Source organism: Martes martes, assembly GCF_963455335.1.
Source record: "Martes martes genome assembly, chromosome: 9".
NCBI classification, from domain to species: domain Eukaryota; kingdom Metazoa; phylum Chordata; class Mammalia; order Carnivora; family Mustelidae; genus Martes; species Martes martes.
The window spans coordinates 57,733,716-57,751,218 of NC_137896.1; the positions used below are offsets into that span (position 1 = coordinate 57,733,716).

At 41.6% G+C, this 17,503-nt stretch overlaps 1 protein-coding gene across 1 annotated transcript; it reads right to left on the minus strand.

Moving 5' to 3' along the window:
• Positions 1 to 520: 520 nt before the first annotated feature.
• IL1RL1 (interleukin 1 receptor like 1) lies at positions 521 to 17,268 on the minus strand (the record flags this gene model as incomplete). Its single annotated transcript, XM_080813871.1, has 10 exons — positions 521 to 906; positions 3,658 to 3,825; positions 4,812 to 4,958; positions 10,306 to 10,451; positions 10,550 to 10,691; positions 12,122 to 12,193; positions 14,488 to 14,650; positions 14,743 to 14,917; positions 16,163 to 16,373; positions 17,208 to 17,268. 10 exons carry the CDS (start codon positions 17,266 to 17,268, stop codon positions 521 to 523), a joined length of 1,671 nt encoding a protein of 556 aa, XP_080669997.1.
• Positions 17,269 to 17,503: the final 235 nt, after the last annotated feature.

Here is a 17,503-nt window from a genome sequence, read left to right on the forward strand (position 1 = left end):
CGACAACATTGAGATGAAAAAACCCAGCATCCAGTCAAATAATATAGAATAAATTCTGGTCTGGTTGGAAATGAGAAGCACTATTACTGTTTTGCTTGTGGGAATCTGAGTGTTCTTCAAGGTTGCATGAAAATTTAGCTCTAATACTTCCAGCTTGAAGTTCAACATGTAAAGTATTGACAAGGAATAAGGAGCAGGAGAACAGGAAAGAGAGAGAAAGAGAAAAAAAAGCATAATAAAAAAAATACTAGGCCACATGGAGGAAGACCAGTAAAGGGAGAAAAGGCAGGAAAAGTGGACTGAAGAAAGAGGGGTCGAGAATAGAAATTTCTGAAGGTTTTGCATCCCCCCCCAGAATCAGGAAAATCAGTAAATTTGGTAGATGAAACCAGAGACCAGCCTCCTCTAGACGTCACCACCCTCCTGTCCCTGCTCCATTGTCTGGTCCAGTGTCATCATGCAGGAGGAGGAGTTCAGGTCAGTGGAAACCGGGTGCCTTACTAGCACACCAAAGCCAGCACTACTGCTCCTGGGCGCTCAGGGAAGCCAAACTGGGTGTGTTCCCCGGGGGTTGGTTGGGCACAGGCATGTGGTACCTCACGTGTTTCCAGAATTTGGAATTCAGTGACCATTTGTCAGCCATGTGGTCTTGCCTCCACTTGATGGTACCCTGCACTTCCACGAGGTGCCGCAGCGACTCCTGAAGCTCCCCAAACTGCAGTCCACCAGGCTTGCTCAGAGCCTCCATTTCTATCAGGATCACCTTGGAGTCACTCTGGATGAGGGCGCTGTGTAGGGCGATCTCCTGCTCGTAGGCAAACTCCCTGCTGTGGACCAGCTCAGGAGTCAGGATAAAAATCTGCCGCCGGCTCTTTCGTATGTTGTTCTCCATGGCAGTGGCTGCATCTGGGAATAAAAGACCCGGATCACATTTCCCGCTGCTGCATTTTAAAATCTAATGCTTTGATCATGAACGTTCTGGACTTAAAAAAAATATATATGGTTTTAATCCGTTATGGGATTCTGACGCTGATCAGTTCTTCATTCAGGAAAGGGGGAATGTGCTTGAAGGGACAACCTGTTATGTTCGACTTTTACACCTCTCACTGTGAGCACATCAGTCCCAAGCCCCTCTTCCTTCCCAGGTAGGTCAGTTCTAACTAAAATGAATCCTTGGAGTTAAGTGGCAGGTAGAGATATTTAGTGGGAGAATTAGAATTCAAGTTCATTAGCTATGTATTATCTTCTTAGAATATTAGCGTATGTGTTTTACCAGGGCTTAGTACTTTCACTCTTAGGGACTGTTGCTCCTCTGAACTGATTAAAATCTCTAAGGAAGTCCTGGATTCACGTCACTCCCCAATGTCTCTGTTTGAGAAGTTGATTTGATTCAGACTAGAAAGATCTTAAGGAAGACCAGATCCCTTTATCAATTTAGAGTTTATACAGCATCAGCTCCATGGTGATGGCAGGAAACTTCTGGGCAGACTTAGAAAGAACATGTAAAAGACTCAGCTCTCCCTGCAAGGAGGGAACAGAGAAATCAAAGAAATGCAACCATGAACGAAACCACTCAAGAATTTTTTACAGCAGAACAGCCAAAAGACTGCCAACCCATGTAGTGTGAACTAAGGAAATAAATGTTGAATAACGCCAGGTAGACACTTCATGTTGGTCAGGATCAAAACAGAAAACTCAGCACACTCAAAAAGACTGACTTAACAGAGGTTAATGAGAGGAGAATTTATAAAAGATGTGGACAGAGCCAAGAGAAATCAACAAGAGATGCCTCGGAACCCCAGCACGAGAAATAGCCAGGGAGGCATTACCCCCCTCCAGGTGTGAAGGGGAGGGAGCAATTATGAAAGCTCAGGTGTATAAAAGCAGGAGCCCATGTTCTGGGAGAGAAGAGCCCAGCTCCCCTGGCAACCTTACCCGATGCCTGCCTCTGTACTTCTGCTTCCATTGGCCAAACCCAGCAGGGAGCAGAGGGCAGGGGCCTGATAGATTCCATAATGACCAGCTCCTCCCCCCCGGGGCCACTGGATGGAGCAGGGTGCAGAGTAGATTTGAAGGGGCAAAGCTCCAGAAGGTAACTAGCATGGGAAGAAATACCACTGATGCAGTCATGAACTTTTCCAAAGGGACGAGTGAAGTTTGGTGTTGTTTTGTTATATCTGACCTTCCTTGGGTTAAAGTAAGGTTCAGAGGATATGCTTGAGGGAGAGGGAGTGGGAACGTTCCCAAGTGGAAAACAGCACGATGCAGGCCATGCAAGCTTGAGTCTCAGCGTGCTGGTATTTACTCTGGGCTGGAGAGAGGTAGAACTAGAAAGGAGGTCGATGGATCTGAGACAAAACGATGAAGGGTTTGCAGCCAGATGTGGCAGGTGGTGTGATGTCACAAACAGCTGGGGTCCCTGCAGCTTCCTGAGCAGATGTGTAACATGAAAAGAGTGTTTGAGCACCGCGGCTCATTTCTTTCCACTGGAATGAGTAGCCAGGGGGAGAGCTGGAGGAAGAAGAAAGCTTCTAGAGAAAACTGGGATTCCATTTTCCTGACTCATTCATTTTACAGAGTTACCCACGCCATTGTAGGGGGATTGACATTGCCCAAATATTCCAGGACGAAGTAGATTCACCTGCTGGGTGTTCCTTTATGTCTACAGATGCTTGAATCCCTCTTTGCAATGGAAATGCCAGTTTAAATTCACAGTCTACTAAGCATTCACTTTATTGGACTTACCCTCCGTGATGGTCCTGCCTCAGGAACATTCCAAACACTTCCTGGTCTCTGAGGAATTCGAGAAGAGCTATAAGGAGGGCTCATGGGTACTTGACATAAATATAGAGGGAGGAGGAGAACAGCTACTGAAAGGCCAGAATTGTGACAAATGGAAGGTACATGGAATTGACCAAGAAACAGAAGACAGCTCTAGTGGATGTGGTGAGAATACACATTTGCAAATGTTTCTCCAATACAAGGGAAAGCATGAAGACTTTCTGAATCCTTGCAAATATTTCAGTCAATGCCTCTAGGTATGAGAACACATTTCTTTGTTGTTGTTGGGTTTTGTTTTTTTGTTTTTTTGGTTTTTTTTTTTTTGAGTCTTCTTTCAGCTCTTCTAGAGAGAATTAAGATGTATGTCAGTTATCCTAGTAATGGACATGGGAAGTCAAGTAGGGGCCATGTCTTGCTAAATCCACATAACAGTGTTCTCACATCACTGATAGTCTTTTTTTTTTTTTTTAAGATTTTATTCATCCATTTGACAGACAGAGATCACAAGTAGGCAGAGAGGCAGGCAGAGAGAGAGAGGAGGAAGCAGGCTCCCTGCCGAGCAGAGAGCCCGATGCGGGGCTCGATCCCAGGACCCTGAGATCATGACCTGGGCCGAAGGCAGAGGCCTTAACCCACTGAGCCACCCAGGCGCCCCCATCACTAATAGTCTTATGAAGACCTCATGATCAGGTCGGCTATGGGGGAAGGACAATCAAAGAATAGTATCTCCTTCTTCTGGAGAAATATTTGAAAACTCTGGTCTTAAGGCCTGGAATAATGATTGTATTTCCTTATCCAACACAGGGATAAGACCACCTATCCTTGGCCTTCTGATGAACGTGACTTTCTGTCCCCGATGTGTGTTGATAGCTTTACCTTCTCCCGGTAGCAGATCTCTCCCATAAATGCATAAGTTATAGCCACATTTATTTTCAAGAACTTCAGGCAGAATCTGGTGAACAAAGTGGCCCACGGCATTGGCCCTCTCGGGACTATTTTTATAGTTCCGCGGATAGATAACGTAAGCATCGTAGATCTTTCCATCTGAAAATGAGAACAAGAAGTACAACTTTATTCCTTGACTCTGGAAATTCCCATTTGACTCTTCCTGGACATTCTCCCCTGAATTTTATCGTTGTTGGTGTGTGTATTCCATCTCCCCAAATATTCTAGAATCCAGAGATGGTGACCACAACCCACTACCGCAAAATGTCATCAGAAAATCAATCCTAATCTGCGAGTTGTCTCCCTTTACTGCCTCAGACTGACTGGTAGGGAGGCAAGTCTAGCACACACCATATTGTCAAATTTAATTAATAATTTATTGATAAATATCTGTCATGGATAAGGGATCTTCTGTTGTTTGACGTAGATCTCAGTTGTAGCTGTTGTTTTCCCCTAACCTAGGAAGTGAAAATGCAAAAGGAGAATTTTTTTTAAGGGATCTCTATTTCCCACAAATCAAATAATTAGCCCTAGTTGAGTGGACCGTATGGAAAATGTAGAGTATATCTGCCTCCAAAGGAGAGAATGTTGTCTGATTTAGCAAGCATAAATGTATTATTTCAGGTGTATACTTGTGCACACAGGTAGGGCTCTGTAAGGAGTGGGCTTTCTGGTAAAATACACCTGCCTTCTGATGGCTCTGTCTAAGCTGTTCACATCTGGAAAGCAGGAACACTTTAGTTAATGTTTTGAATTCCATGAAGTTTTACCAATACACGTTTTCCAAAATGATTAAACTTTACTGGGCTTGGGCTGACTCTGTTCTTGATTTAGCAGGAACAGCAAGCCTATTAGGGGAGGAGATTTGAGCTGTTGAGATGTATCTCAGAACCATAAGGAGCAGCAAAAAAGGACAGAGACTGGCCTCTGAGTGGACTGAAAAAAAAAAAAAAAGATCTACTAACAATATGTTAGCCAGCAAAATCTGGGTTTAGTACCATAGCTATTAAGAGATCAACAAATGAGCCACCAACAGCCAGCATGGATCCTTTTCTTTGAAGAAAAATATGGAACTTGCCACTTACCATCCCTCGTTTTGTAAGGTCTAACTAGGTCTCTCCAGAGCAGATTAACCTCAATCCAGAACACTTTCAGCATTATGGCCATGACATTGATTAGCATTAACAAGGTGCTAAATCCCGCCAGGATGTAGTAGGTGCTTTGCTTGTCATCTATTCAAAAGATAAGGGGAGGACAAAATGATCACTGTTATTCCTAGAACAAGGTAAAATAAACAGACCTCCACTGGGAGGACGAGAAATTCATACAGGAGATGCCTACCTGGCATTTGCATGGCTGCTTTACGAATCAGTAAGTGAACATTTACTGAGTGCCTCCCCTAGGCAAGGCAGCAAGCTAGGCATGGTAGGGGCTTCTTAAAGCATACAAGGTGCGGGTGCAAATGTAAACTTAACTAAGATAGGAGGTAAATGTGTCATTGGAGCTGGCAGAGGTTTTTATGAGTGCTCCCTCCAGTCTGGACTGGGTAATGGAGGCTTCCTGCAGGGGGAGAGAAGTTTTAGAGAATCAGGAAACAAGAAAAATGTACTCTTGACAAGAGGAGCTGCTGTGAGCCCGAGGGCAGAGATGTGGTGTGTTCTGAGGAACCAGAGTAATCCAGCGTGGGGAAGTAGTGGAAGAAACAACAAGAAATGTGTGTCAGGGCTCGGTTCTGACCAAACTTGGGGCTCCCGTTCAGGCTTTTTGCCTTTATTCGGGAAGATCATGGGAGCCACTGATGAGTGTTGAGTGGGGTTTAACAATGAAAGTGGTTGACAAGCAGGATTAATCGGAAGATAGGGGAAGATTTGTCTCTGTGGGAAGAGACTGTAATTACTTAGAAGAAAATGGACGGGAAGTTTCTGCAATACTTGTGGTGAAACCTAAGGAGGGTTCAGACCTGTGTAATAATGAGAAAAGAACGGATACATATGGGGTTGGGGCATTAAGGAGAACGAATCAAAAGGTCTTGGGGTCTTACTGCTTAGGAAAGCAGGGAAGAGACAGGGGCCATGTAAGTTTCTAAAGCATAATTGATGGGGAAGTCATATTCCTGGGGTGCTAGGTTCTAAACACACCCTTTATTTTTCTCATCACTGAACTGCGTCTCGTACTCACTGTTGCACAAAGTGTATACGCGAGATGGTTCCCGATTTCAAGGACTTGGAACAGAACGTACAAATTGTATACAAGCATTGTACTCACTAATGGTATTTTTTGGCTGTTTTGTGTTTACTTCTCTCTTTAGAATTAAGTCTCCTCTTACAAGTAGTCTCGCTTAAAGATGACCATGAGAAGAATCTCAAACGAGATTTGTCTCTTGTAACACCCTCCCTGCCTTTTTTGTCTAAAATCTCAAAGCATGGGGCTCCAGTCTTGCCCTAGAAAATCATTTATCCATATTCACAGATTCCTCCCATTGTTCATCAGCACCCTGAGGATCCAGAACCGTGAAATCAAGAATGGCTAAGGCAAAGAGATTCAAAACGGGGGAGCAGGGGGGCATGGTGGAGGAGGCGTGTTGCTGAAAATTGGCAAAGAGCTTACTATCTGCACTGTCATCAGTTTAAATGATAAATATGCCCTAAGGAATGCATTTCAACAGGATTCCCCTTCAGGTCACTCTCTCTAAAAGTCCTATCTGGATACCCTCTGGGAACGTCCATTTCTTGGGGAGATCAAGGTGAAATAACTGTGTGTGTGTGTGTGTGTGTGTGACCACTTCCACTGGGAAGAGAGAAGTTAATCTAAGACAGTAAAGAAAGTTGAAGTTCAGTATCTTTCTGTTAATGACTTTAAACCTGTGTAAATAACTCTGTATGTGGTGACTAAACACTAAATACTTTCTGAAAGTGTTTATAAACAGGAAAACACTGCCTAAGTTTGAGTCCTGGCTCTAAGTCTAATTCCTCAAGTTTTTTAACCTCCCCTTGTTTCCTCATCAGCAAAACTGGGTGATAGTAACAGTCTCTTCCTTGTGGGTTATTGATCAAATAAATAAGAAATGAGATGGGAAATAATCAGAGAGGCCCAAAGGAAACAATGAATAAATGTTTACTTCTATGATTAGGAGTGTCAGGTATTTATTTAATCACATCAAGGAATACGGGAACATAAGCTTTTAAAGTTTTTGTTGTTGAAATTCGAGACAATGTTGTAATTTATTTTGTGATGGGAAATAAAGGAATTCATTGTGATGATTAAACCGCCATAGCAACAGTTTTTGTTTAATGTTCACAATTCTCAAAACAGAGCGTAACCACGTTAATTTGAAGAAAAACAGGGGAAGGGTAGCACGTACAAATAAACTAGAAGGGAAAAAGTCACCAAGTACATGTAACGTGAAGACAATTCCAATACACAGGTCGTCGGAGAACATTCATACAGGGACAACGTAAACAAGTCAAGCGGATATCGAGGCAATGGCAGTTCCGGGGGGAAGGGCACAGCTTCCCCCCTCCTTGAAGATCCACTGTGCCAGCTACCGCCCTGATACTACATGGTGACGTGGTCCATATGTCCTGGGGTGATTCCATTATTACTGGTAGAAACCCGGCGACCCATGGAACTCGATAGCGCTCAATGTCATGATTCTGTTTGTTTTACAGATTGGTGATTTGAGTCTAAATTAAAGCAAAACTTCCAAGCACCATCTCAGACAGAGATTTAACCACAAGCACATGAACTTGGTGGTCTGCTTATCTATTACCTCCAATTTTTTTTCATCAGGTTGTGCCTCTGTGTGTTTATTCAAATTAATCTGGGCTATGTCCCACTTAGGGGTATAAACTGAAGACTTAAATCTCCCTTTGACTATGTGACAAACACATTAAATAATTTCCATGTAGTTGTGCATGGAGTGACAAGTGTAAAAATACCATATTTTTCTCCCCATTTATACTGGATTCAGTGTTTCATCTGACAAACAAGATGTCTTTGCCTGGAAATGCAAACAAGGGAGAAAGTTGACAGGTGCTCAGGAAGGAAATGTTTGTAAAACTATTTTTGCTGACATCACTGCACGCAACGACATACCAAGGGAGGGGGGGGGAAGAAGCAATCTGTCCCCCAGAGGACAAGTGTGTCATCACTGACATTGGTTGGTGTTGTCTGGGTAAGGTGATGATTAAAAGCACAATGACTCTGGGGTGCCCAGGTGTCAGTCAGTTAAGCATCTGTCTTTGGCTCAGGTCCTGATCCCAGGATCCTGGGGTTGAGCCAAAGGCCCTGGAGTTGAGCCCTGTATCAAGTCCCCTGTCAGACTCCTTGCTCAGCAGGGGTATCGCTTTCTCCCTCTCTCTCTGCCCCTTCCCCCCACTTGTGCTCTCTCTCTCACTCACTCTCTCTCTCTCTCAAGTAAACTTAAAAAATCTTAAAAAAAAAAAAAAAAAACACAATGACTCTTAGATGGTCTTATTACTGCTTCAGATTCTTTACAGACAATGTGTCCTCTTGTTACCTATACCCAAGATGGATCATTCTCTCCATTTAATTTTAAAAGATTATATATAGTATCCGAACCTACTGAAGGATAGTCAGTTTCCTGTTTTTGTCATACTTATATCTTATTGCATCAAATTATAATGAAGTCATTAAAGGCACAGTAGATTCAGATAAAACTATTGGGAAGTTATTAAACAATTTGGCCTTTCCAAGTTACTGGGAAGTTTATCCAACCTAACAAACATAAATGTAAGCTGTTGCTTTGTTGAATAATTAAGCCTTATAGCCAAAGCAGTGGAGATGTACAAAAATCATTTTCCTTGATACCTTTGGTATGCATTCATTTATTCATTCAACGAATTGTTATAGAGTACATGCTATAGGTACCAGAGGCGCTGCGCTACAGATGGAGGACATGAAGACGGGTGAGACGCCATCTTGCCCTCATGGAGCTTAGAGTCATGTTCAGCAGACTCTCAAACAGATTTTTGTTAAGTGTGAGGGGTGTAGAGATAGAGATAGGGCCCTACAGGAACACTAGGAAGGAATATAGCCCCCAAACTGGTGGCCAAGGAAGGCGCCTCATAAAAGGTGGTACCTGAATTGCTTGCTGAATAAGAGATACAGTAAAGAAATGAGCTGAGCTACCAGACTTCCTGTGAGTTTCACCTACACTGAGATTGGTAATTACCAGGGGTAGAGGTGGGGGTGGGAGAAATAGGTGAACGGGTTGTGTTTTCTTTTTTTAGTTTAAATACATTGAACCTCTAAAAAAACAAAACAAAACAAAAACGAACAGAAAAAGAAAGACATATAGCTCAAAAATGTATTTGGTGAAGTAAATGATGGTTTCTCTGTATAATGGGATACTATGAAGCCATTAAAAATCATGGTGTAGAAGAACATTTACTATTATGGAAAGATTTCTACTATACATTAAGTAATTATAAAATAAGCTATAAAACTTTCTATGTAACTTGTAGCAAAGCATGTTTATAATCGAAATATATCTGAAGAGAATTTATGTGGCAATACAAAGGTCAAAGAACAACCAAGACAATCTTGATGAAGAATAAAATTGGAAGATTTACTCTACCCAAAATCAAGGTTGACTGTACAGCTACAGGAAATAAAACAGCATAGCATTAGAGCATAAGTGTTTTTCTTTTAAAAAGAGACAGGATGTAAGGGATCACACGCTTTTTCTGGAAGTGACCAGAGAGTAAATACTTTAGGTTTTGCAAGTAGAAAATAAATAAATAAATACATAGATTTACTATTTTATAAAGTTTAACAATAATGTCACATGATGTCTTATTACAAAGTAGTGTCTTACTATCTTCTTCCTAGAATGGGCAGTAATTATGTACTTCATCTTGTCATCTACTTTGCCAGCCTCACTAACAAAATGTGCACTCTTTAGGACCAAAAAAAATTTATAGAAGGGAACATGTTTATAACGTGCCGTAAAAGTCATGAAAGGTAACAAAGAACATATTCACATTTCATATATAGTGAGACAGAGAGAGCTAATGAAAGCAGAAGGATGGCCAAGGAAGCAGCTGCGTGTTAAAGAGGAACCAAAATGAGAAGGTAAGGGTCGGGGGGGGGGGTAAGGAAAGGAGGAAGGGGTGGGAGGAGGGAGAGAAGGAAGAAGAAGAGGAAGGGGAAGAGAGGGAGGAGGGGTGAAGGCAAAAGAGGAGGAGGGTGGGAAGGGGGAGGGAGAGGAGGGGAAAGAAAGGAGGAGGGGGGTGGGGGGGAGAGGAGGGAAGGAGATAGAGGGAAGGAGATGGAGGGGAGGAGAAGGTGGAGGGAGAGGAGAAAGGGTAGGAGAAGGGAGAAGAGGGAGAGGAGGAGGAAGGGGGAAGTAAAGCTGTAGAGAAGCAACCAGGGAAACCACACTACAAAGGTCAGTGTTCTTTACAGGAGAAGCACGTTCTATGAGGTGGGCCATGTCCATTGTCGTCAGAGATTCGCCCTGGAACCACAGGCCAACACATTGTTCTCTAAGCAAATGATTTCAGCTTACAATGGATGCAGCTACCTCGGGTGACCAGTCTCAGGAACACTCCTTACTTGGCCTTTTCCTCTTTAGTCTTATGGTGTGCCGTATCCAACCATGCAAACTCTGAGCCAGACATTCGTACCGCAGCGACAAGTCCTCCTCTCTCACATCATCTATTCTTAAAGTGGTGTTCTGACAAGTCAGCTCATTGCTAGAACTAAAAAAGCGACATGTTACTTTCAGCGCTTACTGAGCCGTTGGAAATTGTGTGGGAGGAAAAGGGGATGTGTCAGCCTCAATATAAAAAAAAAATACCTTTGATTTTGCTCCTGTTCCTCTTGAATTCTTGCTTCACCAAAGTTCTGAACTGTGGTTCTGTTCACCTTCCATCGGACGCCAGCCATGAACCGAGAGCCTTTCCCAAAGCAAGCAGAGCAGAGTATGTTTGCTGGTTTTCCTGGATGAGAAGCGAAGAAATTCACCAATAAAAATCAGTTCTGCCAGTAGTATTGCATTCAATGTGAAAAAAGTCATTGAATACTTGGGTTGTGCCCGGAACTGATTCCATTCCCCTTCCTTATCATTAACACCCTCCTCCCTACCTCAAACCCTCGCCTTGCCTCCACCCCCTTCATTCACAGTTGGGAGGAAGCTCAGCTCCCTCTCTCCCCTCACCTGCTGCATAAACTCAGCAGGTAAATAACTCTAGCTTCATCAATCCCACTTTATAAGGAGGGGCTTCTTTTTACTCTAAATTGGAATTTCTTTGTAACTTCCTTCTTCCACATCTTTCTCCCTCTACCGAATTCTCTTCATCTCTCTGGAAGCCCCTTTGTTGGTAAAACTGTGTTTTGCTGGACCCAGCTACAATCTCAGCACTGAATCCTTCAAGGGAACTCTCCTTTATTACTCCTCCTTTTACTGGATGCTTCCTCTGCCCTGAGCTGAAAGCATGAGGGCTGCCGCCCACCTGGGGACATGCATTTAGCCATCCCTTCCTGAGCCCTTGGTTCCTGGGTCAAGAAGTGTGCAGATGGATGAGGAATGCAGAGTATCTCAGACGGTGACAATGGCAGACCCAAATGATTAAAATACAAGGTACTCTAGTCTTCTATAGAAAGACTGACAAATGACATGGGAATACAGAGGGAGAAGTCATCCTAGGGAGCAGGACTGCCACGCTGTATAAGAAAATGTTTTCCTTGGACCAGATTGGATGGAGGCTCTGGTGGTGCCCGCCGGCAGGCAAGGAGGATGGCGTTGGGGAATGGTATTTAATTCACTGTTGAGAGACAAGAAGAAGGAACAACATGGACAAAGGCAAGAAAGTATATGGAAATGCTGCCTTCTCAATGTCACAACTATGAGGGGGTCAGGGTGGAGGGGACACAGAGCATATGGGGTTAACAGCTGCAAGTAAGCCAGGATGCAGTGAGAACCAGTTCATGAAGGGACTTATCTTACGGGCTGTATCTCATTTCTGGTAGGGAACCAGAGAAGGCAGAGATGGGCAGAGTCAGAAAGCCTGGGTTCTTATCCTTCCATCACTGATTATTCACAACCCTGGGCATGTCATTGATCCTACCTGAGCCTAAGTATTCACACGCATAAATTGGGAACGATGTCCACCTCCAGGAGAGAAGTAAGAATGAAGTAAAACAGTGCCTGTGAGAGCATGTACCTGAGTTACAAGTACATCGCAAATGTAAATGGTGGGTATTCCTAATATTTACAAGTACCCAGATGAATATTTCTACACATGACATTTCATTCAATCCCCAAGATCCATCATGTTAACTGCCTGACCCATGCTTGGGAAATTCAGATCAAGAGTCCTATGGAAGGATTCTCCAAGTAACATTTATAGCATTCTTAAAGTTTTCTTACCAATTTCCACTTCTTTTGTTTCATTTTGTGGAGGGGCTATAATTACTGGAAACCAAGAAGAGCTTTCTTCCTCTTAAATCAAAGATAAAGAGATTACAAATATTAGGGTTAAAACAAATGTGAGTCCAACACATTAAATAAATTGCATAACTTGGCAATTGCTAGAAAACCACAATTCTACAGAACAAGCACAGCACTACAGGAAAGAAGATTTCCAAAGCTCTGTGAAACACTAGCATATATAAGGTACTTAATAAATGCTTATTGAATGAAAAAAAAAAAAAGCTCTATGACAACGATAAACACGTAAGTCCACACTTCCTGTCATAGATTTGCACCACTGTGGAAATTCTAATTGCTGTGGCACTGATGCCTAGGGACAGTGAAGGGGGTCTTCTGGAGCACTGCTGCATTCCTACACCCCTGGATTCTCATTTATTTCAGGATAGTGTGAAGCTAAGGAAACCCTGAAATCTCCTCATAGATTTGAGAGCCTTGGTGGTGAGGTATTTTTATAGACTTTAACATTTGAAAAACACTTTTAAGAATCAAATTATCTACTTGAGGTCATTGATAACATAGAAAATACTGCAAACCAGGATTGTGTGAAAGGCGAAATGGAATGGTGTCACTTACGTCAAGGGGGTTTGAAATGGAGCCAGGAGACCATTAAGGAGATGGGTCCCATGACCTCACTGGTGGAACCATGAACTTTTGAACTAGTGAGACTACAAATATTTCTTTTTTTTTTTTCTTAAAGATTTTATTTATTTATTTGACAGACAGAGATCACAAGTAGGCAGAGAGAGAGGAAGGGAAGCAGGCTCCCCGCTGAACAGAGAGCCCGATGCGGGGCTTGATCCCAGGACCCTGGGATCATGACCCAAGCCGAAGGCAGAGGCTTTAACCCACTGAGCCACCCGGGCGCCCCGAGACTACAAATATTTCAAGACTGAGCCCAAATATCTACAACTTGGTACAATAAGAGACTTGCTTTTGATAGCCTTAGTCATCAATTGTATTAAGTGAAGGTTAGCTTTCTACTGCCAATATTCATCAGAATTCTTTGTAAACAACGTCTACACACATTCCCTCTGTGCTTTAAAATCACCTGACTTCTGCTCTCTAGTGGGACACTAGTTGGGTTGCTACTCAAATCTGTGTACCCCAAATTACAATTCTTTGATCCCCAATAAACACTCTTGCTTACTTATTGCCTCCTGATAACTTTGGGTTCACAATTAAAAACCACCCAACAATATCTATCCATCCCCTTACAGAACCTCTCACTAAATTTCTAATCCAGTTAATTACAGTAGAGATTAAATAGATTTTTTTTTTCTATTTACAGAACTTCTCACAACAAATTGGGAGAAGAAAAGTTAATCTTGCTCTGCAAACACTTGTATTGCCATCCCCAAATAAGTTTATTAAGTTAGCATTCAGATCACACCATCTTAGGAAAGTTTAAGTCATATAGGAGAGAACAGATTTGATTTCAGATCAGTAGCATAAACTCCCTCTAAAATTCCTGAAATCTTGAGAGCGCATTTAGAAAAGTTCTTTGCTCTGTTGTTGAGAACGTGCAAGAGGAGATGAAGCCGGAAGACATATCGGGACCATGAAGTATGGTCGCTGTTTTTACTTTTCACGTGGATACGTGGTCAACCTCAGTCCGTAAAGATTACATTGAAAATTCCAGAAATAAACAACTCATAAATTTTAAATTGGTCACTGTTCTGAGTAGCATGATAAAATCTCACAATGCCCTATCCAGGAAGTGAATCGCCCCTTTGTCTAGCAGATCTGTCCTGTATCTACCGCATGTCCATTAGCCACTTAGTAGCTTTCTTAGTTATGAGCAGACTTTCCCGGCATCCCACTCCTTGTGTTCAGGTAACCCCTATTTTACTTAATAGTGTCCCCAAAGCACAAAAGTAATGATGCTGGCAATGCAGAGAAGCCAGAGAAGCCATTAAACACTTCCTCGAAGTAAAAAGGTGAAAGCTCTCGACTTTAATAAGGAAAGAGAAAAACATCATATGCTGAATTTGGTAAGACCTGTAGTAACTTTTATTATGGTATTTTATTGTAATCATTCTATTTTATTATTAGTTATAGTTGCTAATCTCTTACTGTGCCCAGCGTATCAATTAAACCTTATCATAGGTATGTATGGACAGGAAAAAAACATAGTATATACAAGGTCAGTACTATCCCCTATTTCAGGCATCCACTGGGGGTTTTGGAATGTATCCCCTGCAGATAAGGGGGTCTGCAGTCAAGGAAAATCAACAAGAAGGGCACAATTCCACCCACATTATTATTTTTTAAATATTATATATTGTTAAGTTCAGTAGGCTTACCTTTCACGATGAATGATCTGGTTGTTGTGACACTGTAACTGACTCCATTTTCATTGTGCATAAATTTGCATGTATAATCACCTGTGTCCTTGCTAGTTGCGTTGTCAATCAGCACATAGGTCTTGTGTATGTGATACCTTGGTCCGTGAAGAGCTTTACAATTCTGCAAGGAAACATTCCATTCCATGTTCAGCAACTCTTTATTTGCCTTTGTTTTGTGTAATTTTCAGCCATTTCCCCCAAGTGTCCTTTTACCTTAAACCACTCAACAGGTGCTGTCCAGTTGTAGAGGTCAATTGTAGGACAATGTATTTTGGAATTTTTTTCTGATCCTGATGTTGTTGAATAAATCAGATGATCTGGAACACTGCAATCTGGTTGTTTTCTATAGATGGTGACATTTACATACCCAGTCTTGTTGGAGGTAGGACTAAAAATAAGTCAAACGATTTAAAAAGTTACTCAGCATTATGAAATGACTTCATTCAGTTCTAAGCTTTTACTTAATACTGCTTTTTTTTTCTTCTAACAATTGATGTACAGGAATTGTTTTCTTATTTAAGAACATCTATAAAAATTTAGAGTTTTAATGAAACAAGACAAAAGCAGAGCGGGAGATAAACAATAAGAGACTCTTAATCTCAGGAAACAAAGGGAGGGTTACTGGAAGGGAGGGGTGAAGGGGGATGGGGTGCCTGGGTGATGGACATTGGGGAGGGTGTGTGCTGTGGTGAGTGCTGTGAGTTGTGTAAGACTGAGGAGTCACAGACCTGTACTCCTGAAACAAATAATACATTATATGTTAATTTAAAAAATTTAGAGTTTTAAATATTTTTTGTGTTGCATTTGAAATAAAACATATTTCTTATATTAGCCCCGAAATGACTCCCTCGCCATTTCTTTATACACTAGATCTGCTGTCATGCCAAGAACAGGATTTTATAAAGATAATTGGTATTTAATGATGTTAACATTACATCATTTTCTTCTCATAAAGATGTTTTGAAGTAGGTTATGTTATCGTATGTATTTTACAGATAAGGAAAGAGAAGGACAGAGAAATCACTTGCTGACATCACACAGCCAACTAGTGACAAGACAGGAATTTGAAACTAAGACTGGTCTGACCTCCAAAGCTAGATGCCTAACTAATCACAACCCACATTTTGATGTAGTTCATCTGACATATTGTATGTACCAAATACAGGCACAAGATCGGAACATTTAACAATATATATGTAAATAATTTGCAGGCACACAATCTTACACAACCCTCTTAGGCTTACCCCTCAGGTTTAAGGCACTCGTAACAGCCCTTTTGTTCCCACGATAGGCCTCCTTGATGCCCAACATCTAGATTACTGGGTCTTTTTGCTGGTTTGTTCCTACTTCCAGCCAAAGTGAGTGACTGCTCTCAGTTTTCTTAGTGACTACAAAAGCTAGGTCTTTTCCTAAATGGACGACAAATGCTTACAATTCTATCTTTAAATTGTTCATAATCACCCAAAACCCAAACAGATGGTGTTCCTAGAAGTACCCTTCTATTCAAACCACTTTATAAATTCAGCTGTCCCACAAAAGTCTAGAAAGGAAAGGAAAGGAAGGATAGCTCACACCATCAACTAGCAAAGAAAAGGGAACAAGCTGAAGATTATGGTGACTGCCTTGTTAATACCTTCTGATAATACAAGTATAAATTCCAGAATCATTGACTTTGGCAGGGAGAAACTTAAGCCGTTCCCCGGCAGCCAACACATGATTTCTTTTCTGGGTGGTTATACTTCTGTTGGTTTTCAGGTAATACCAATCCACAGGGTATCGAGACTTTCCTTGCCTAGGACATCTCACAATTAAAGCCTCATTTTCCAGGCCCCAGGATGATTTGCCTGCAGATAGAAAAATCAAACAAACAGAACATAAATAGGATCCTGAAATGACCAAATAACAATATTATATTCTTATATTGTAGCCTTCTGGGATTAAATATAGAAATGGACCATTTTCTGTGACACTTTCACCGTGAAAGAATAGTAAATGATGAGTATCTTCTATGAAATGCTCTAATGCATACCACAGATTAGTGAATTAACTTGCAGCCAATCCTCCTACACTGCTCCAGTGACAAAGCAGCCACATGTCTCTCTGTGAAGTATACTGTGGGACAACAAATGCTTACAGCACCTCCTACATGTGGGCTGCAAGATAAATTTTGATGTATTTAAATATGTAAAACTAAAATTATGATATACTTGTTGTGAAGAATTTGTCCTGATATATTACTGATAAAGAATGACTGCGAAGCATAAATGAATTTTCCAGAAACAACCAGAAGCAAGCAGTTTAAAACAGGGCAAATGATGGGGCGCCTGGGTGGCTTAGTCAGTTCCATTAAGCCTCCTCCTCCAGCTCAGGTCATGCTCTCAGTGTCCTGGGATCGAGCCCTGCATCAGGCTCCCTGCTCAGCAAAGAGTCTGCTTCTCCCTCTCCCTCTGCCATTCCCCATGGCTCGTGCTGTCTCTCTTACTCTCTCAAATAAATAAATAAAATGTTTAAAAAAAAAAAAGGTCAAATGTTTTTGGAATTACTTAATTTTAAAATTTTATAATCATGCCATCTCTCTCAAATAAATAAATAAAACCTTTAAGAAAAAAACAAAGCAAACATCTTTGGAATTACTTAATTTAAAAATTTTACAATTTCAGTTGAAAAACAGTACTTACTAAACTTAGCTGCTGTGAAATGTACAAGAATTGTTAGAAGTGCCAAGACCCAAAGTCTCATTCTCAGCTTATCAATCCGGAGCAAGTGATGGTAACTGATTGTTGAGATTATTCAACGTGAATCCGTGACATACGATGGTGAAGGTCTCCCCTAGGAGGTTGAAAGTACCCCCTTGAGATTTACAGCAGGATAGAGTTTCAATGTCTCTACTGAAACATACATCATACAAAGTCATAAGCAAAATACTTACTGTCATGATTTTTACTTGTTCAATCCCCCCCAGGAGAATTAACCA